The sequence below is a fragment of the Pleurodeles waltl genome, chromosome 4_1 (assembly GCF_031143425.1).
Source record: "Pleurodeles waltl isolate 20211129_DDA chromosome 4_1, aPleWal1.hap1.20221129, whole genome shotgun sequence".
NCBI lineage: Eukaryota > Metazoa > Chordata > Amphibia > Caudata > Salamandridae > Pleurodeles > Pleurodeles waltl.
In genome coordinates this window covers 75,188,779-75,211,153 of record NC_090442.1, presented here as the reverse complement: position 1 = coordinate 75,211,153, position 22,375 = coordinate 75,188,779, and the positions used below count along the sequence as shown (strand labels likewise).

Genomic DNA, 22,375 nt, shown 5'->3' with positions numbered 1-22,375 from the left:
CAGAGTTGTGTCTCCAGTCTAGCAGGTAAGGTATCTGAAAAACACACTTTATAGAAGTAACATATATTATCTCGCCCTGCTTGTTAAGTTTCTTGGGCAATGAGGAAGAAATGACTTTCCATTTTCTAACAAAGTAATTCTTTGGAAAGTGTATTCACTATCTCACCTCACCCTTGCTCTTCGACTCCGGGCTAGTGCTTAAGTTGTGCTTGTTTCCAGTGCTGAGCACCGGCACTTATTTTTGAGGGCCGGCGCTTATTCTTCTGCCTCAAACTTTAACTGTGAGCAAAAGACACATATGGGAAAGACGGATGAAGAGAAAAAACAAATAAGCGTCACAAAGGGAGAAAGCAGAAAGCTGCAAAAGTGAGCTGAAGGGGCAGGGAGTGGCTTTAAATGGAATGAAGAGGCCCGAGATGGCTTCAGGATTACGCTGCCTCTGTATTCCTTGTTCCCAAATTTAATTGCAGCAGCCGCATATTTAAGAAGAGGGCTTTGAGCACCGGCACGTTTTTATTTACAAATTAAGCACTGCTCAGGGCTGTTTGCAGCACCGATGACATGAAGGCCCAGGTTCACAAAACTGTTACACAACCTAGTGAAGCAGCCAAAAATGGTGCGCTGCATGACAGGGAGAGAGCAGGAGAGTGCTATACCTATAGAGATATACCTCTCTCCTCCCCTCTCCCTAGGTACGGTGCTGATTTCAGCTGCCGTGCACCACACGCACACCTTAGCGCCATGGTGCAAGGGTCTGTGCATGAGTCTGGCATAAGTTTTGTACTGGAAGGATTCCCTTCTAGTACTAAATACTATGCTTAGACTCAATTTAACGCTTTTCCTACCTTACATGTGTGACTGCTGGATTCCTGGACCTGAAGACCTGCAAAGGAAGGGGACCAAGTCCAGAAGTCGAAAGAAGTTCCAGGAAGGACAGGAGCCCCTGCCAACCCAGAAGAGGATGCAAAAGAAGAGTCCCTGGTTAGTTGAAGACTGCAGAAATGCATCCTAGGAAGATGCCAGTGGGTTCCTGCATGATGCAAAAGATGTCCCACGGCGTGAAGATCGTTGCAGATGATATTTCATGTTAGAAGGCATCAACAAGCCTTGGCTATGACAAAAGTGTGTTTTTCATCAAAATGGCACTGGATGTACCCAGGAGGGACTTGGGGGCCTCAACTCTGTGTGAGGAGGAAGAGGGGGCTCTCAGCACTTTAGAGAGCCCTCAGGATGCCAGCCAGCATCCCCAGAAGCCGCAGGATCCTGGTTCAACTGAGGTGCAAAACGCAGTTGATGCAGCACAACAAAAGAAGTACCCACGCCGCCGGAGAACAACTCAGCGAGTTGAGCATCCCAGGGTGGAGTGCTGGGGACCTGGGCCAGGCCGTGCATGAAGGAATTTCGCAAAGAGTGCACAGAGGCCTCAGGAGGTGAAGAAGACACAATGCACAGGGGTACCGTCGTTCTCGGGGAAGGCAACGTCTTACCTCTTCCAAATTGAGTCAGCAGGACCTCAGGACAGTCTATGTCGATGATGTTGATCCTCTGTGTCCTTAGGATCACGCTCGTCATTGTGAGAGGAGTCCCAAGGTACAGGTTTCGCCTTGGAAGGTGCCTGCTTGGAGCAGGGGAGTGACTCCGTCACTCCACTGGAGATTTCTTCAGTCCTTCTGGTGCAGGCTGAAGACAGGGAGTCTCCCGAGCATGCACACCACGGAAACTGTTGCAGTTGCTGACTTGGAGCTGAGGTTGTTGAAGAAAGGTGTCTCTTGTAGATACTTTGTTGCAGTTACAGTGTTTCTTGGAGCAGGCTGTGGTTGATTTGAGGTCAGAAGAGTCTGAAGTTGTTGCAGAGGATTCCTGAAGGAAACTTGCCCTGAGAGGGGTCTCTGATGTCACCTGCTGGCACTGGCCACTCAGAGCCCTCCAGAGTGCCCCCACACCTTGCAAAGCAAGATAGCTGAAGTCTGGGACACACTGGAGGAGCTCTGGGCACCACCCCTGGGTTGGTGATGGACAGGGGAGTGGTCACTCCCCTTTCTTTGTCCAGTTTCCCACCAGAGCAGGGGAGAAGGGGTCCCTGAACCGGTGTAGACTGGTTTATGCAAGGAGGGCACCATCTGTGCCATTCAAAGCATTTCCAGAGGCTGGGGGAGGCTACCCCTCCCCAGCCTGTAACGCCTATTTCCAAAGGGAGAGGGTGTAGCACCCTGCTCTCAGAGGAAATGCTTTGTTCTGCCTTCCTGGGACTGGGCTGGCCAGACCCCAGGAGGGCAGAACCCTGTCTGTGAGGTGGCAGCAGCTGTAGCTGCAATGCAAGCCTCAGAGAGCTGGTTTGGCAGTATTGGGGGTCCATGGTGGAGCCCCCAGGATTCATGGAATTGGCTCCCCAATATCATAGTTGGAATGGGGGGACAATTCCATGATCTTAGACATGTTACATGGCCATATTTGGAGTTACCATTGAGAAGCTACATATAGATATGTAGTGCACATGTGTAATGAGGTCCCTGCACTCACAAAGTCTGGGGAAATGGCCCTGAACTATGTGGGGACACCTTTGCTAGTTCAAGGGTGCCCTCGCACTTAGTAACTTTGCACCTAACCTTCAGCAAGTGAAGGTTAGACATATAGGTAACTTATAAGATACTTGAGGGCAGTGAAAAATGGCAGTGAAATAGTGTGTGCACTATTTCACGCAGGCTGCAATGGCAGTCCTGTGTAAGGGTTTGTCTGAGCTCCCTATGGGTGGCAAAAGAAAGGCTGCAGCCATATGGATCTCCTGGAATCCCAATGCCCTGGGTACCTAGGTACCATATACTAGGGACTTATAAGGGGGGTCAAGTATGCCAATTGAAATTGGTAAGTGAAGTCACTGGCCTACAGTGACAACTTTAAAAGCAGAGAGAGCATAAGCACTGAGGTTCTGATTAGCAGAGCCTCAGTGACACAGTATGGCACTACACAGGCATTCACATTAAGCCACAAACTATGAGCACTGGGGTCCTGGCTAGCAGGATGCCAGTGAGACAGGCAAAACACACTGACACACACTCACAAACAGACCAAAAGTGGGGGTAAACATGCTAGAAAGAGGCTACTTTCCTACACTATGTACCACCCATTTAGCACCCCCTTGACGTGAAGTAACGCAAACCAGCGATTTGCACTGGTGTTACTTTTCCTTACAAACCAACACAAATACCAATTTGCGTACATCTGTTAATCCCATTATTGGTTTTGCATCAGGTTTGCATTACAAAAGTAATGCAAAGTTGTCACAAAAGCGTTGTGAATCTTGGCCGAAGTATGCAGTTTCAAGCCTGTCGAGCTGCTTGAAATGACTAGCGCTGGACAAAGATAACCTTTTAAGCCCCCCTGCCTGGAGTTGTTCGACAGTCGGTCCCCCGTGACCACAGTGCAGTTGGCCCAGTATCCTTACTAGTGTGGGCCTTAACTTCACACAGACAAACGAGGGGAGTCAGGGAATCCTCACCCCCAGCATTTCTGCCCGGATCTCCCTGGCCTGTGGATACTTCAATCTGCAGATCAGATCCTCTGAAGATCCTTCATCAATGGCTAAAGCTCTGATTGCACTTTGCCTAAGTTTGCTCTTTAACCTTGTAACCTTACTGTTAATGCACTGTCTGCACTTTTCTTTAGAAACAGGACGCAAATCTTTTACCTCGATAGTCTCCGATACTATGAGTGCAATATTTTTCTGATAGGTACTTATTCCCAGTCAAAACTTTGGCCGCCTACGGGACTAAGGCAAACAGAAACCGGTTTTATCCTGGTTTTAACAACGCAATGATTGTGTTTTTTAAGTTTTTAATCGTAAGTTTTAATTAACTGAACAATAAAGTCATTCATTTATTCATTCATTCCTTCATGCATGGGATCATTGAAGACTGATCAAGCTTGAGGTGGCCACCTAGGAGTGTGTCAACTAGGCTTCAGCTAATCTTCATGCACGACGGCATACTTGTGCATAATTTCCAGTGTGTCCTGTTATGCTTGGGAAAATGCCTGTGATTATAACACTACGCGACTTCGCGTAATTGAAATGCCGTTCGGGTAAAAATCATATTGATGGAGGATGGGAACAATGTGAACGAACAGAATATGAGAGGTAAGATTTTGCAGTTCTTTTTGTTTGAGAGAAGTGTGTCCTTGTGTTAAAAATAAACGCAAGGATGCTTTTCTCACTCAAAAAAAAAGAAAATGCGCATTATTTGAGACCTTCATGTAATTTCCAGATAGGAAGTACGGTGGATTTCGCTGCAGCCTACAGTTAACCACAGGCCGCGTCCTTCTAGGAGGGTGAAATGGTTTGCAATAGCCTGACTTGACCGTGCCAAGTTCCCTGCTAGCTGTGATGTCTGCTTCCTCTTCTCCACTCCTTTGAATTTTATGTGAGTCTAGGGATGATCTGTACTCCCCTTCTCGCTGACTAAAGCGAGTTTTTCAGTCAATACATCTCCACCTTTGAGATACAACAATATTTAGTTTCTTCATCAGGTAGTTGAAAGTTTCGGCAGCATTTCCAGTGTGTGGTCTTCTTCAGGATGTAAGGCCAGGTGCCCGGTGTACCAACTGGATGTCCACTTGAAAACTCTTTTCACTGTGAAATTCCAGGTCCCTCTGCAAAGGCCTCTTTGCTGCTCAGATGAGGCAGTAGTTCACCTCAATGCAATGCTTGTTCAGGTCTCCCATTGGTAGAGCGTTTGGAAAGTCGAATCAGAACTGATATCCAGTTGGAAGTGTAAGGTTCCTGGCATATTCCTGGCAATCATTTTCCACTTGAGAGACAGCCTACAGAATTGTAGGTAATGTCAAGGATAGCATAATCTAATAATTAAAACACTAGACCCATCAAATCTTAGCCCACTCCACTCAATTTGGTTACCATACCAAATAATGTACTTCAAGGGTTGGTCCTCGCCTTCTCTGCTTCAGCGTGCACATGCTAGCCCCAGCTGGAATCATGCTAAGGCATCATCTGGATTTTTCAGTGGATTCTCGTGACACCCACCTAGTGGTGTGTGTGGCAAGGAGGAGGGTTTCTGCATATACACAGTTCCTTGGTGGATGATCATTTGGTGATGTGGGACAGCTGGCCTGTGCAGAATGCATCAATCCTGTGCCCAGATTTTGTGTCATGGTTGCACAACTTTTTTGGAGCAGCGATGACACAAAATGTTATTTGTGACTTACAATGCCACACAAATCAGATTTGCCCGGCTTTGCATGGGATTTTTCCCAAAATGTAGCGCAAGCCCTTGCATTACTGTGTGTCAGGGAGGCATTCCATGGGTTGAGCATGTGCGCTCCCGTGCATCCACCCATGGTTTTTGATGCAATGCCAAATTTATTAATGTGAATAAACCTGAGATTGCACCAAAATGCTAAGCCTTCCCAGCAGAGGCTTAAAGAGGATAAATATCTCTTAACTTCTCCTTGTTACTCCCTCTTTCCATGTATGCTACATTCTGCAGCAAGCACAAGAAGAAGAAAATGCCTTTGAGAATTGTTTTGGTGCAGGAAGTTGTCCCTTCTTACTCAAAAGCATCCTGCCCATAACTCAAGCCCCGTGCAGTATGGTGCGTAGGTGTCTACATTGGCGCTAGGCTCCACACAGTGCACCAGCGCTAGGAGACAGCAGAAATTGCCTTAACTTAGTCGATTTGGTGCACTTGTGCTGTCTCCAATTCACACAACACAGTGCAGCAACTTTGCTTGCTGCCCTGTGTTGTGTGAAAATTAGTAAATACCCCCCACTGCTGTTATCAAGCTAGAGTGTGACATTCCTCAAGCCCCTCCATAAATGGAGGGTTTAGTCTGAGGTACCCCTACAATTGCCATACCACAAAAAACCCAAGGGCCTCCAATACCATATGACCTACCCGGAGTAAACGGAGGTGGGTGAGTCCACCAATTTGCAACCTAGGATAGTCAAAGTCAGCAGATCCTATCTTCTGATAAACCTTGAGTAACAGGGTTTATTTTATTTATTTATTTTATTTATTGAACGTGATATAGCGTGCGACTCTACGCCGGGACCACAGCCAAACTCCAAAATCGCCTGCAACGCATTCAAAACGCCTCGGCCTGCCTCATCCTCGACGTACCCCGCACCAGCCACATCTCCGCACACCTGAGACACCTGCATTGGCTCCCAGTCAGCAAAAGGATCACCTTCCGACATCTCACCCACGCACACAAAGCCCTCCACGACAAGGGACCGGAATACCTCAACAGACGCCTCAACTTCTACGTCCCCACCCGCCTCCTCCGCTCCTCTGGCCTCGCACTCGCAGCTGTCCCTCGCATCCGCCGCTCCACGGCGGGTGGGAGATCCTTCTCCTTCCTGGCGGCCAAGACCTGGAACTCCCTCCCCACCAGCCTCAGGACCACCCAGGACCACTCCACTTTCCGGAGACTCCTAAAAACCTGGCTGTTCGAGCAGCGATAACCCCCCTTTTTCCCCCTAGCGCCTTGAGACCCGCACGGGTGAGTAGCGCGCTTTATAAATGTTAATGATTTGATTTGATTTGATTTGATTTGAAGGAGTATCTCAGCCCTTACGTTGCAAGGCAAGGGCAGGTGCGTTCAGAACAGCCATGTTTTCAGCATCCTCTTGAAGGCCCAGAAATCGGGGCAAGTGTGGATATGGAAAGGCAGTTTGTTCCAGTGAAGTGGCACCAGATAGGAAAAGACCTGCCACCCAATTTGGTCATGCGAATGCGTGGAGTCTGCACTCTGAAGAAACACAGGAGAGTTCACACTGACAAGGCTTGTCTGTGGAAATCATCATCAAGGGGGTAGAAAACTGAGCATGCAAAGGTATTTTGGGTCATTTTTACAACAAAGTGGCACATCATAGATGATGCACCACTTTTCCTGCGCCCCCACCTACGGGCACCTAACGACACCCTGGTTGCGCTGTATTTACTATACGGCACACCATGGCGGTCGTTAGCACAATGGTGTCAAAATATCGAATGCTATTGTGGCGTTGTGCTACACTAGAGTCAAATATTTTTACACTATAGCAGCAAAGAACAGGGAGGCCCATTGAGCATAATGGATGCGTCATTTTAACACCTGCTCTGAGCAGGCCTTAAAAATGCCACAAAAATGGCGCAGTGAAATCTTGTAAATTTCACTGCACCATTTTTTCAGGCCTCCCTGCTTCGGAACACCCCCCCTTGCATACATTATGCATGGCGCAGGCATAATGTGGTGCAAGGGGTTACAAAGTGGCGCAACGCAAGCATCGCGTGACTTTGTAAATATGGTGCATCGGAAATGCCTACGTACTCCTACCTAAGAGTAAAAAACATAATGACGCTAATGTGACGCAAGGAGGTGCAAGGTGCGTTTAAACCACAGGACAGGATCATAAACTCCCACTTATTCCAGCTGCACCGGCTTCCAGTATCAGGTGGATTACTGTTTAATGTTCTTTCAGTGGTCCATATATCCATATTCCTCTAGCTCCTACGATCAGGCTTGCTTTAGCAAATGCTGATGAGAGGTGTGTGAAATTCTCCACCCTTAACATACATTACATAAGTACTATCTACATTAATATCACAAATATGCTACATATTTTCCACTTGGGCAAAGGAGGTCCGGATGAATGCAACACTTGACGGAGGTGGCGAACCATATGAAGTTTATAGAACTATTTACATAGAAGAGTTTGATCTCAGAGTGTGTGAATTGCTTGTCTGTCTGAACAATGTAGCATCTATGTTGCTGCTGATCGCATCTAGGCACCTAGACCTATGCTTTGATGTTGAAGCAGTGAATACGTTTCGTGAAGTCAATAAAAATGATCTAACATAACATACTGTGAGCCGACCGTGCCCCTGTCTTCATGCAGGTTCTTTCCTCCTGTCCACCCCTATCATCCCATACCAGAAGATCCAGGAGGGGTACTGGTATGGCCCAAGGACGTATTGCATTGAGAAGTTCCCCTCAGATGGGCCCAAGAAGGCCTGCATCCTCTACCAGTTCCTCGCCGTCTACCTGCTGCCGCTGCTGACCATCTGTCTCTGCTACTCGCTGATGCTGAAGAGGGTGGGCCAGCCGGTGGTAGAGCCGACGGACAACACCTACCAGGTGAGGAGACCTTGGGAAAATATTGTATGTCAGTGGACTTTGTGGGCCCACCACAATCCTACCCACTGACTACTACATAAGGGGTTTCAGGATAGGATTGTAACCCAGTGGACCCTGTTCACAACCACAAAACCACCAACTTACAACTAGAAAAGGGGTCTTCAGTAGTGTACTGTATCTCAGTGGACCCTGTACTACAACCACAGAGACACCTGCCCACTACTAGATAAGAGGACCTGAATTGTGTACTGTATCTCAGTGGGTCCAGTACTACAACCACAAAACCACCTGTTCACTACTAGATAAGGGGCTCTTAGTACAGTATTGTATTTCCAGGGACCCTGTAGTACAACCACAAAGCCACTCACCCACTACTTAATAAGTACAGTACAGTATTGTATCTCAGTGGACCCTCTTGACAACCGCAAAACCATTGATTGGTGCGCATCTTAACCCCAGGTCCTTTGGTTTTGTGTCTTAGCCTTCACATGAAATGGGAACATGTAACCAAGTGATTAATGGAGAGCACAGATATTTTTAGCACTTATTTATAATCTGAGACACAGGCAGATAAAGTGATTTGCCCGGAGTCACATGCTTTATTGATCAATTGTCCAAGTCAGGATTAAAGGCTAAGTCTCCAGCATGGAAGATAGGCTAGTAATCCGCTAGATTTAGGGGTATTGTTTAGAGTGTGATATACAGGGTACTTCACCACAAACGTGTGTTAGCGCGTCAGAGCCTTAATAAGTAAACTTACAAGGGGACGCCTTTAGGTCGACAAACCTTTGGACCGCGTTTGGGGACTTCCCAGTACGAAATATTTTCTTGACATCATCCATCAAAAGACCAATATAACAAATCAATAAAAACAATCACTAATCAATAAACAATCAATAAGAATCAATAATTAAACACACCATGACCTTTCAGTCATGAATAATCACACCAGTTTAGTTAAGTGTTAGGATATTTATTTCCCTATTAGTAACAATCTAATATCATGTCTGTTAATCTCAATATCAGTAAACCACATCAGAAGCACTACTCATTAGCAATCTGATCACTACTTAATCAATAGACTATATTCAGTCAATATTTAGGCACATCAATAATATGAATCAACTTAGCGGAGTCTCATTAGTACATGAATCAACAAAGCAAGAACTTAGTCATTTGTCTATTTGCATAAGATATCAGTGAACACCTTAACTAAGCTCAAATTAGCATTAGCATGTTGGGCTTCATGCAAAACATTTTAGTGAACATGAATTTAGAAAACATCTATACTATGGCCTCTATCAAAATAGCAGTTGGTACCTAGTAAGAAAAGGCAAACAGACAATCACAATTTGCATCGGATAGTTACCAATCCAACAGATCATCAAGCAGCGTCAGTCTTCGTCCTCAGGACATCAGTTCAACAGCATCAGCAAAGTTAGAACGGGGCAAAGTCTCAAGATAGCATAGCTAAGGAACGGATTACTTCCCTCAGAGGGAGGAGAAGATACTATCAAGCCAAAGTGGGCATAGGATGGTTTGGGTAATAGGACAACTAAGAGACGTAATAACTAAAAGTATCCTAAAGTATGGGCTTAGAGTGTCAGGAAGAAGAAGCGGCAATGCAATGGCTGGAAGAATGCCTGATTTCTCCTTGGGTCATGCGGTTAAGTCAAAACTGTCTAACTACTCCCTAATTCCTTATTGGATAATATTTGGCGCATCCATATCTCTGTCCAATAATCTGGTAAGCACCTTGCTAGAATTTTCCACAGTTCACAGTTCCCACGTCACGGATTGGTCCATGTTATTGACGTCTTCAACGGTTGGAATGTCAGGTAGAAAATGTTACACTTTGCGCTCCAGTCAGTGTCTTCATTGTCTTCTCCTAGGAGAGTTAACCTTGCACCTGTTACGAATTACATTGTTGCATCTAGCAAGAACATCGCCGTGAGAAAGCCGGTTCTCATGAGAAAGAATTTACTACGGCTACACACACATAACTCCTGGAAAAGTACAGCTTTGTGTCCTTTAGGAAAAACAGCACACTACACGTTCGAAAATGCAATTCAATATGAGGCTAGGCAGTTAGGCCCAAGCCCTTGCTAAGTTAAAGCCCTTTTTGTTTAATGAAGCAAACTCTTAACACATAACCCTAATTATGATATACTAATACAAATTTAAAACATTATTGCATAATAAATTCAAAATTAATAAGCCTTTTCATTAGTCTTTGTATACATTGGTAGCCACTCCCCATGGGCACATTTCAAACGTGCTCATTATTTTCTATGTTAACACATTTTCTATGCAGCTTTATCACACATTATATTGCAAGTTTCGTATTAATACTGCTTTTAAAAGACACACTCCAACACGTATCACCTGGTATCGCCTACTCATACACGTGTAATGCTACTCTAAAGGATAGAACTGTCTAGAATTGAATGTACTGTCATATTTCCACTGTCAGAGCTGAAGCTGGATCCGCTGGTAGAAGCCTTAGGCTGATGGCCGCACGTCGGTCTAAGTACCCCTGACCATCCACCCTATTTATGGAAAATGTTCTGACATATGTTTGTTCCTTTTTGGGAACTGCCAGGAAGAGCCTGAAGGTTAGAGCAGAAACAAATGAATATGACCCTCAGACACCTCACTCCGTCAGGCAGGTGGCGATCTCTAAATACTGCAAGTTGTCCTTCACCAGGGTAGCGAAGGTTCTGACCTCTGGCACACTAGATGAGTGGCCTCCACCTGCCAAACACTGAGACCTTAGACCTCTCCAAGCAGCCTGTTTTAGGAAGACACCCAGTACCAGGCAAAGAAGTACAGACATGCTGACTTGCTGAAATGAATATATGGAACCCAGCCATAGATATGTTGCTAAGATGGTAACAGGCACAAAACAGTAAGCAAGTATGTCCTCCCACAGTAAGAAAGTACACAGTGCTAGACACATTTAAGTCACAATCCAAGGCAACTCACAAATGGATGAATCTGAGCGCTTGCTAAAAACAGTGGAGATGTCTACCCACCCATAGTGTGATGGCTTCCACAAACACTGTTCACATAGGACTATGGAAAGGAAAGAACTGCTCCCACAGCTTAAACAGGGGTATACAGGCATTGACTGGCATATGCATGCAATCCTGACATGTGAATTAATTCATAGCAGGCCAGCTGTTACTGACAAAGTTCGCTCAAGTCATTGATATATCGTCGAACCTCTCTAAAGATTTACTTGCTACATTTCATCCAAAATGTAGTGTTGATGAGGAAGGGTTGCAATTGATGAAGGTAGCTTAGGAGGAGGCTGGCATCAGGGGTGGATGGTGCACCAGATATTGACTGATATTGTCAATAACAGTGTTAAGGACTGTTTGCCATAGGGACTGACATTTTAAGGCAGTCCCTGGACTTTTTTGGCACCTTTCAGCTCCCATTCAGCCCCTTCTCCCAGAACTGCACTGTCCATTTACATGTTTGGTAACTCTGCACAGCAGTATAGGTACTGGCCCTATAAACAGTATTTCAAACTGTTATAAAGAGGAATTGTGTATATTTTGTGTACAAGAAAAATGTATAAGCACCAGCAATAGCAGGGTTTGCTTCAAGACTTTGGAAACTCTACAATACAGTGAGTTGATGTCTTGTATGCCTTTCGTACATGATGGGGTACCTGGGCCTAGATTTATGAAGCTTTTGCGCTACATTAGTGTAATTTGTTTAATGCTAATGTGGCGTTAAGCTTAAAAAATCAAGGCGCCATATTTACAAAGTGGCTCAGTACATGCACTTTGTAACACTTTGCGCCACATTATGCATGCACAATGCATAATATATATAAAGGGGGCGTTCCCCCTTTAGGGGGACCGCAAAAATGGCACAGTGGAATCTAAGAGATCATTTTTTGTGGCTGCTTTTAACGCCTGCTGAGAGCTGGCATTAAAAGGGGGCACACCGGTGGTTACAGTGGGCCCCTATGTACTGTTCAGGGTTAGTGCCAAAATGTTGGCGCTAACCCTGAACAGTACATCAATAGTGGCAAAAATGTGGATACTATTGCCCCCTACCCTGTGCCGCACCGTATTTTAAATACAGCGCAGACATGGTGGCAGTAGGGGACGCTGAGGGGCGCAAGAAAACTGGCGCTGCACTGGGTGCAGTGCCACTTTTCTTAAATACGCACAATAGTCTTATAGACCACTGCTGTAGAGGTGCAGTAGCACAGAATCGTTAGTTAGCATTCATTCTTTCAGTATCATCATTTGAACCACTTGCTGAGAGGGTAGCACCAAGGTCCCCAGGATGTCTGTCACTGAGATGTCTCTTGCTCTTGTTGCAGGTGCAGCTGTTATCAGAGAGGACCATCGCAATGAGGGGCAAGATCACAAAGATGGTGGTGGTCATCGTACTCCTCTTCACCATATGCTGGGGCCCCATCCAGCTCTTCAGCCTCTTCCAAGGCTTCTACCCAAACTTCCAGGCCGACTACGCCACCTACAAGATCAAGACCTGGGCCAACTGCATGTCCTATGCCAACTCTTCCATCAACCCCATTGTCTATGGCTTCATGGGGGCCAGCTTCAGGAAGTCCTTCAGGAAGGCCTTCCCGTTCATGTTCAGGCGCAAGGTGAGGGACAGCAGTGTCGCCTCGGGGACGGTCAACAACGAGATGAAGTTTGTGGCCATGGAGTCCACCCAGAATGAGCTGAAGTGAGGCTGTGAGAGCTGGAGAACTGTGGCAGAAGGCGTTCTCAGACATCAGAAATGCAGTGAAGGGGCATCCTCGGCCCTCTCTTTCCTCAATTGCAAGAGGAATTGGATGAATTGTAGATTCAGAGGATGAGTTGAGCTTGAGAAATATGGACAGAGAAAGACTCAGAGGATCATAGTAACCTCTTAATCAGCATACGCTGGAGGGAAGACCTTGTCTTGTGGTTGAGTTGATGCAGCTGACGAGACCGCATAAAACAGAAACAGAGATAAAGATGGCTTGGTAGCCTGATAAGAGATCTTCAGCTGTGGGGTTTGGAGAAAATGTTTTGGAACTGATGTGGCTATAATTCTTTCTCAGTATCCCAACATGAACAGATCCAAAGGAGTATGAGGAACTGTCTGTAAAGAATCACAACCAATCCTACCACACAGAAGATGGACAAAAGCCCTTATTTGTTTTTTACTCTCATCCCACCCCATTAACCCATTACCCCAAACCACACTCCTGTCTTCCATGATCATTCAACGTTTGGTCTCCAATGTCTGTGATTTTTATCTGTCTCCCTCTGGGATGTTTCCTAATCAGCCTTCTTTTTATAAAGTGTTGGGGGGAGGTCTCTTTCCTGTTTTACTTCCGTGTTGTCTCTTTTAGGGGATTTAGTACTGTTTTGTATTTCTCAGTTTGTGGCTCTTCCATTTCATGTTATGTTCACACTTACTCACCTCCTGCGTAATCCTCCTGGTGGAGCATGTTGACAATTTTACCAAATAATAGACTATGACGATGAGCAAGAGAGTGAGAGATAGACAGGGAGACTGAGCCCACACTCTTGATGTGACTGAGAGAGTTAACTGAGCTTCCTTAAGAACTCCTTGGCTCACTCTTGTTAGTTTGGCTCAAGCGACAACACTTTCCTATGAGAAAGTGTGTTTCTTATGTGTGCAACAAGAAGTCACAGAGCAATGCGTCTAAGATGCTGAGAGGCATATTTATGCTCTGTTTGCGCAAAATGTGTGTCATTTTTTTTTAACGCGAATCTGGCGCAAACTTAACTCCATAGTTATATTTTGACGCTAGACATGTCTAGCGCCAAAATATTGGAGTTAAAGTCATTTTTTGCCTGCGGAAATCTACCTTGCATCAATGAGATGCAGGGTAGGCGTTCCCAAGCGAAAAATGTCTCAAAGGCCCTAGCGCCTTATTTATCCTCCCGTGCAAAAAATCACGCACGGGAGGAGGAGGGCCTTAAATAATGCCGTTAAGCCTGCTTAGCACCATTATTTAACGCCTGGGTCAGGGCAGGCATTAGGGGGCCTGTGGGCTTTTTTCCATGGTCAGAGACCATGGAAACAGCCCACAGGTGCCCTTCCCTGTCTCCAGGGACACCCCCTCCCCCCCGCACCCACACCTGGAGGACACCTAAGGATGGGGGGATCCATCCCAGGTAAGTCCAGGTACGTATTATTTTTTTTTTGTAAAGTGCCATGGGGGGCCTAACTTGGGCCCCCCTACATGGCACTGTGCCCAATGGTCATGCCCAGGGGACTTAAGTCCCCTGGGCATGGCCATTGGGCTTGGGGGCATAACTTCTGTCTTTACTTAGACAGGAGTCATGTCCATGGGCTTTGTGCGTGGAAATAATGACACTAATCAGATTAGAGTCATTTTTTTACTCTAACCTGACTATCGCCATTCTTTCACGCACAACCTCCAGTTTCCCCTGCGCCTTCCCCACCCGGTTAGCATCAATAATTTTGACTCTAACTGGGCCTTACCGCCGACGGTATACTTTTTGACACAAACCTGCGCTAACGCAGGTTTGCCTCAAAAGGTATAAATCAGGGCCTAAGGGCCTGATTTAGATCTTGGTGGAGAGGAATACTCCATCACAAACATGACAGATATCCCATCTGCTATATTACGATCCCATTATACCCTAATGGGATCGTAATACAGCGGACAGAATATCCGTCAATTTTGTGATGGAGTAGTCCCTCCGCAGAGATCTAAATTAGGCCCTAAGAACTTAAAGGTCCAAACAGAGTTAGTTGAAAAGATACAAATCAATAAAAGATGTTAAGTTTCTACGGAAATGGGTAAAATGATGAAAAGGAGATATGAAGATGTTTGGGTGTCAAATTTCTTGCACAAATCTTGAGTGACGAACATGCTGAAACATTAGAAGTATCTCTATTCAATTTCTATTACTTTAAATACATTTTCACATCCCAAAGACACATTACATTTATCATCAGCATAACAACAATGTATTTTTTGGATATATCCTCTTTCTTGAAAAAAAAGGAAGAAAATAAATGTGGAAAAATCTTAGCTGTGTGTTCTTTATTTACAGAAAAAAAAAAAATGGAAATGGGCAGGTACTTTCAATAAAAACCAAACATTGACAAATCTTGTCAAAATGTGAGAGACCAAGACAAGACAGAAAAAAGAGATGAATGGGGAGCTGTAGTGAGCCTCTTACCTGCTTTGAGAGAGTCCTGCACCTCTGCCACTTACAGGAGAGTCTTGACGTGAGGAACCTCTTCCCAGTCCTTTGAGATGTGTGCTCCTCCATCCCTTACAGCTGAGTGTTTGAGGAGCCTCCTTCCACCTCTGTGAGGGGTCTGCTCCTCCCGCCATTACAACTGAGTCTTTGATGTGAGGAGCCTCTTCCCATCTCTGTGAGGGGCTTCTCCTCCACTCCTTAAGCTGAGTCTTTGAGGAGCCTCTTCCCATCTCTGTGAGAGGTCTGCTCCTTGACCCCTTACAGCTGAGTCTTTGAGGAGCCTCTTCCCAGATCTGTGAGGGGTCTGCTCCTACACCCCTTAAGCTGAGTCTTTGAGGAGCCTCTTCCCAGATCTATGAGGGGTCTGCTCCTCCACCCCTTACAGATGAGTCTTTGAGGAGCCTCTTCCCTGATCTGTGAGGGGTCTGCTCCTCCAGCCCTTAAGCTGAGTCTTTGAGGAGCCTCTTCCCAGATCTATGAGGGGTCTGCTCCTCCACCCCTTAAGCTGAGTCTTTGAGGAGCCTCTTCCCAGATCTATGAGGGGTCTGCTCCTCTGGCCTTTACAGCTGAGACTTTGAGGCACCTCTTCCCAGCTCTGTGTGTGTTCTGCTCCTCCCTCTTATTGCTGAGTCTTTGAGGCACCCCTTCCCAGCTCTGTGAGGTTCTGCTCACCCTCTCCATACAGCTTAGTCTTTGAGGAGCCTCTTACCGGCTCTGTGAGGGGTCTACTCCTCTGCCCCTTACAGCTGAGTCTTTGGCGTGAGGAGCCTCTTTCAGGGCCTGCTGCTCCAGTCCTTACAACAGATTGCCATGATGCTAGTTCGCTTTTCACTCAGTATCCTACACACAGCCATGCAAGTTACTGAAATTTAGTGTAGTGTATTTGTCAGGAGCACATTGGCCAACAGATACACCGTCCATTAGGGCAGAAGCATCACAAATCCTAACCTGTAGGAAATATAAACCGCAGAAGCTGGTTGAAGCATTTATACAGAGAGACTGATTTTTGAGAGAGATTAGCAACACAGGTTACATGATGCAGCCCCAAGATGGATTTGTTACATTTTGGATGTGTTGAGCATCTTTATACATTCTTCCTTTTCATGAAATGTCTATGTAGACTGGTTGACTTATTGCCTCAGTGGTATGAAATGGGAAATGTGGTTGTATTGTTTGTAATTTCATAACCTGGTCATGTGTTGCTTTGGCGACGGTGGTAATGTATTCTTCTATGTCTATTGAAGGTTGTACTAGTGAATATCGACACCAACAATATCGTGGTACATGAATACTGAGGACAGTATATCAAGGGACAGAATATCAAATAGTTAGTCCATATAAGGAAGTATAGATTTGCAATTCCTAACTCCACATCTAAATACCTTGAAGATGTTTGTACCATGTAGGAACATCAGCATAAAGAAAACATTGGGTGTACCTGCGCTATATAAGTTATAGTAACGTACATTTATTTGAAGTCAGGTATAGAATATCTAGACTTACCTGACAATTTTTTTTCCATATTTTGCCCTCAGTATTCTGTCCCACTTACATTGTGAGTTCAATATTCAGGGTGCACACCATATTAAAGGCATGAACAGTGCACCCACATTGCTAGACAATGGGGAAACAGTTGTACTGTTGAGAGGGAAGTGGATTGAGGTTGGAGATATGATGTGGCAGAGGAAAAGGAAAAGAGGATGACTTCTGTCCTCGAAGATTTGAGCATGAAGGATGGAGAGCAATTCCATATTGAACTGTTGTGAAGTACTCAGATATGTGCGATTGGAGGCGAGGAGTTAAGGTGAGGACGAGGAGATGGTACATGTGTCGTTGGAATAGAGATGAATGAGAAACAAAACAGATGAGATGATGTCACCAAATGAGGTGGTGGAGACAGAGAACAGGAGAGTCCCTAGAGCTCATCCTGGCCACAGAAAGAGCTGTCGGTGCAGACATGTTAGAGTCCTAATGCATTGAGATTGGGAGGTCCCAAAGGTAGGGGGAAACCACTGACGAGTTGCATCGCTGATGCCAGTGTTTTGTGGAGTGCAGAGTAGTGCTAGGTAGTCACAGTGTTGAAAGCTGCAGAGAGGTCCAGCAGGATGAGGGTGTAAAATAGGGGACTGATTGTGGGGTGCAGAGGAGATGAATTTGGTGAGGTGGGAGAGTGTTGCTTCTGTTGAGTGAGGCGCACGGACCTGGATTGGAAGCGGTTGTACAGGCTGTTGTTGGAGAGACATAAAGCGAGTCAGTTAAAGACTGAGCTTCACTTCCATAGAGAAGAAAGGTATGAGTGATACTGGGCAATGTTCAAATAGGGAGGAAGGTCAGACGTTGCTTTTCTCAGTAAAGATACAAAAACCTTCAATGATTTGAAACACTGAGGGACGATCACGTTTAGTAGGGAGTGATTGATAAGTGAAGTTAGGCATAGAGGAGCCCAGGAAGGGAACTGCTCATGTGAATATTTGAAGCTGCGGTGTTGGTGAGCGTCTTTCAGCCAGCTGCACACTCAACGCAGGAAGAGTGCTCTATTCGAATCCTTCCCTCATTTGTGCACTAGATGGCGGAAGTGTTCCTTTTTTGCCAAATATTGTTTTGCACCATATCCTGGGGTGCAAACTTAGGCTGGATTTACTAACATTTTGCGTCGTGGTTGTGCAGGCAGGACACAAAAATGCTAGTAGATATTTACAATGCCACGCAAGGGGAGATTACCCCGCCTTGCGTGGCTTTGCTTTACATCCCGGCTCAGATTCACAAAGGTGTAACGCAACGCAGCCCAGCTACCAAAGGTACTGCGCTGCTTTACACAACAGGGAGAGACCTGGAGAAGCTATAACTACAGAGATACGGCACTCTCCTCCTCTCTCCTTAGTATCGGTGCAGAATTACTCTGCCGAGCGCCACGCACACACCTTTGTGCCTTAGTGCGAGGGTGTGTGTGAGTCTAGCATAGGTTTTGTATTGGAAGGGCTCCCTTTCAGGACAAAATACTATGGCCCATATTTATACTTTTTTAGCGCCGCATTTGTGTCATTTTTTGACGCAAAATCAGCACAAACTTACAAAATAATTGTGTTTTGTAAGTTTGTGCTGATTTTGCGTAAAAAAACGACACAAATGCGGCGGTAAAAAAGTATAAATATGGGCCTATGACTAGACAAGTTTTAAAACTTTTCTTACTTTGTGTGCTGTATAGTTCAGCACACATGCAAAGTCGGAAAAGAAAAGAGAAATTAAAACATTATTCCTTATAAAACCTGTGTAGGAAGTTGGCTCTGTATGCACTATTTCAAAGTAAGGAATAGTATGCACAGAGTCCAAGGGTTCCCCTTAGAGGTAAGATAGTGGCAAAAAGAGATAATTCTAATGCTCTATTTTGTGGTAGTGTGGTCAAGCAGTAGGCTTATCAGAGGGTAGTGTTAAGCATTTGTTGTACACACACAGGCAATAAATGAGGAACGCACACTCAAAGACAATTCCAGACCAATAGGTTTTTGTATAGAAAAATATATTTTCTTAGTTTATTTTAAGAACCACAGGTTCAAGATTTACATGTAATACTTCAAATGAAAGGTATTGCAGGTAGGTACTTTAGGAACTTTGAATTAGCAAAATAGCATATACAGTTTTCCCATAAATCACATATAGCTATTTTAAAACTAGACAGTGCAATTTTCAACAGTTCCTGGGGGGAGTAAGAGTTTGTTAGTTTTTGCAGGTAAGTAAACCACCTACGGGGTTTAAGTTTGGGTCTAAGGTAGCCCACCGTTGGGGGTTCAGAGCAACCCCAAAGTTACCACACCAGCAGCTCAGGGCCGGTCAGGTGCAGAGGTCAAAGTGGTGCCCAAAACGCATAGGCTTCAATGGAGAAGGGGGTGCCCCAGTTCCAGTCTGCCAGCAGGTAAGTACCCGCGTCTTCGGAGGGCAGACCAGGGGGGTTTTGTAGGGCACTGGGGGGGGACACGAGTCCCCACAGAAAGTACAACCTCAGCAGCACGGGGGCGGACGGGTGCAGTGTGCAAACACGCGTCGGGTTCTCAATAGGTTTCAATGGGAGACCAAGGGGTCTCTTCAGCGATGCAGGCAGGCAAGGGGGGGGGCTCCTCGGGGTAGCCACCACCTGGGCAAGGGAGAGGGCCACCTGGGGGTCACTCCTGCACTGGAGGTCGGATCCTTCAGGCCCTGGGGGCTGCGGGTGCAGAGTCTTTACCAGGTGTCGGATCTTAGAAGCAGGCAGTTTCGCGGTCAGGGGGAGCCTCGGGATTCCCTCTGCAGGCATCGCTGTGGGGGCTCAAGGGGGCAACTCTGGCTACTCATGGTCTCGCAGTCGCCGGGGAGTCCTCCCTGAAGTGTTTGTTCTCCACAAGTCGAGCCGGGGGCGTCAGGTGCAGAGTGTCAAGTCTCACGCTTCCGGCAGGAAACGCAAGTTGTTTCAAAGTTGCTTCTTTGTAGCAAAGTCGCAGTCTTGGGTGAACAGAGCCGCTGTCCTCGGGAGTTCTTGGTCCTTCTAGATGCAGGGCAGTCCTCTGAGGATCCAGAGGTCGCTGGTCCCTGGGGAGAGCGTCGCTGGAGCAGTGTCTTTAGAAGTATGGAGACAGGCCGGTAGAGCTGGGGCCAAAGCAGTTGGTGTCTCCGTCTTCTCTGCAGGGTTTTTCAGCTTAGCAGTCCTCTTCTTCTTAGGTTGCAGGAATCTAGTTTCCTAGGTTCTGGGGTGCCCCTAAATACTGAATTTAGGGGTGTGTTTAGGTTTGGGAGGGCAGTAGCCAATGGCTACTGTCCTTGAGGGTGGCTACATCCTCTTTGTGCCTCCTCCCTGAGGGGAGGGGGGCACATCCCTAATCCTATTGGGGGAATCCTCCATCTGCAAGATGGAGTATTTCTAAAAGTCAGAGTCACCTCAGCTCAGGACACCTTAGGGGCTGTCCTGACTGGCCAGTGACTCCTCCTTGTTTTTCTCATTATCTCTCCTGGACTTGCCGCCAAAAGTGGGGGCTGTGTCCAGGGGGCGGGAATCTCCACTAGCTGGAATGCCCTGGGGCATTGTAACACGAAGCTTGAGCCTTTGAAGCTCACTGCTAGGTGTTACAGTTCCTGCAGGGGGGAGGTGTGAAGCACCTCCACCCAGAGCAGGCTTTGTTTCTGTCCTCAGAGAGCACAAAGGCCCTCACCGCATGGGGTCAGAAACTTGTCTCTCAGCAGCAGGCTGGCACAGACCAGTCAGTCCTGCACTGAACAATTGGGTAAAATACAGGGGGCATCTCTAAGATGCCCTCTGTGTGCATTTTTTAATAAATCCAACACTGGCATCAGTGTGGGTTTATTATTCTGAGAAGTTTGATACCAAACTTCCCAGTATTCAGTGTAGCCATTATGGAGCTGTGGAGTTCGTTTTTGACAGACTCCCAGACCATATACTCTTATGGCTACCCTGCACTTACAATGTCTAATGTTTTGCTTAGACACTGTAGGGGCATAGTGCTCATGCACCTATGCCCTCACCTGTGGTATAGTGCACCCTGCCTTAGGGCTGTAAGGCCTGCTAGAGGGGTGACTTACCTATGCCACAGGTAGTGTGAGGTTGGTATGGCACCCTGAGGGGAGTGCCATGTCGACTTAGTCATTTTCTCCCCACCAGCACACACAAGCTGGCAAGCAGTGTGTCTGTGCTGAGTGAGGGGTCCCTAGCTGCAGCCCTTAGAGACCTTCCCTGGCATCAGGGCCCTTGGTACCTGGGGTACCAGTTACAAGGGACTTACCTGGGTGCCAGGGCTGTGCCAATTGTGGAGACAACGGTACATTTTAGGTGAAAGAACACTGGTACTTGGGGCCTGGTTAGCAGGGTCCCAGCACACTTCTCAGTCAAGTCAGCATCAGTATCAGGCAAAAAGTGGGGGTAACTGCAACAGGGAGCCATTTCTTTACAACCTGCTTTTCGGTAGCGTTTTTATTTGGCAGAAAACCTGGCTACTAATGTTAGTTGATAGGGTTTAATGTCAAAAAGCTTCGGTGGTTGCATGGGAACGCCCATGTGCCACGTATGTAACCCCCCAGTGACGCTAAGTAATTCAAATCAGTACTTTGCGCTGGTTTGCATTACTTTTCCATTCAAACTGACACAAATACCAATTTGTGTTGGATTCTCAATCCCCAAAAATGTTTCGCATTGGGTTTGCATTAAAAAGTAATGTAAACGTGAGGCAAAACCTTTATAAATCTTGGCTCTTGTCTGGGAGGTGTTCCGTGGGTGGAGCATGGGTGGTCCCATGCAGCCACCAAGGGATTTTACCCATTCCTAGATTTAAAAATGTTTGTAAACCTGGGATTGAATGAAATTGCAATGCTTCCCAGAGGATGGCGTAACGCGCAGAAAAATCTTTTTTACTTTATTTTTTCCTCTTTCTATGTGTGCTGCATTCTGAGGGTTATGTAACTGCTGCAAAGAATATGTGCTGCGAAGATCACAGAACTGTGTGTGAATTAAGTAGCACTATAACAAAATTTAATACATGTCAACACCCACTCCTCTTCTGATCGCGACTGCTCTGAGCCTCAGGGCAAGCTGCTTAAAGGCGTTAACAAGATCACTGACAAACCTTTTTCATCAGCATGACCTACGGCACTTAAAGAACCTTGCTAGAACATTTGACCATCCAATGCCCCCTCTACATGAGTGGGTCTTGTCTCTCATGAAGCTGACATCATAGATTACTGAATGCAAGGATTCATTCTGAGCAAGGTGTGCCAGCATCTTACTGTGGCCTCGAGGGACCTAAAAACCCTGAGCTAGACTCTAAAATCACATCTATTTAGGCGAGGCTGGTTGTGGGCCTACCCAGGGACTAGACAAGAGACCTGAAGCCAGTCGGGGTGGGCTTCTAGATATGATAAGTCCCTTCTCCAAGGTGCTGAAGCTTCCAACCAGGTCACCTAAGAAACTGAGGGGTACATTTACCCAGTTCACTCAACACAGTTCAGCAAGGGAACTTGCCGTGCTGCGTTGCATGAAAGGA

The 22,375-nt window shown here is 46.3% G+C and overlaps 1 protein-coding gene across 1 annotated transcript in view; it reads left to right on the top strand.

The window, feature by feature from the left end:
- LOC138287410 (G-protein coupled receptor 54-like) overlaps nucleotides 1-14,436 on the top strand; it is a 97,513-nt gene extending 83,077 nt beyond the window's left edge. Inside the window, exons 4-5 of the mRNA XM_069227824.1 lie at nucleotides 7,892-8,130; nucleotides 12,476-14,436. Of these exons, the coding sequence (XP_069083925.1) occupies nucleotides 7,892-8,130; nucleotides 12,476-12,850 (614 nt within the window). The 3' untranslated portion in view covers nucleotides 12,851-14,436. The remainder of the gene's footprint in view (nucleotides 1-7,891; nucleotides 8,131-12,475) is intronic.
- The last annotated feature ends 7,939 nt before the right edge of the window (nucleotides 14,437-22,375 follow it).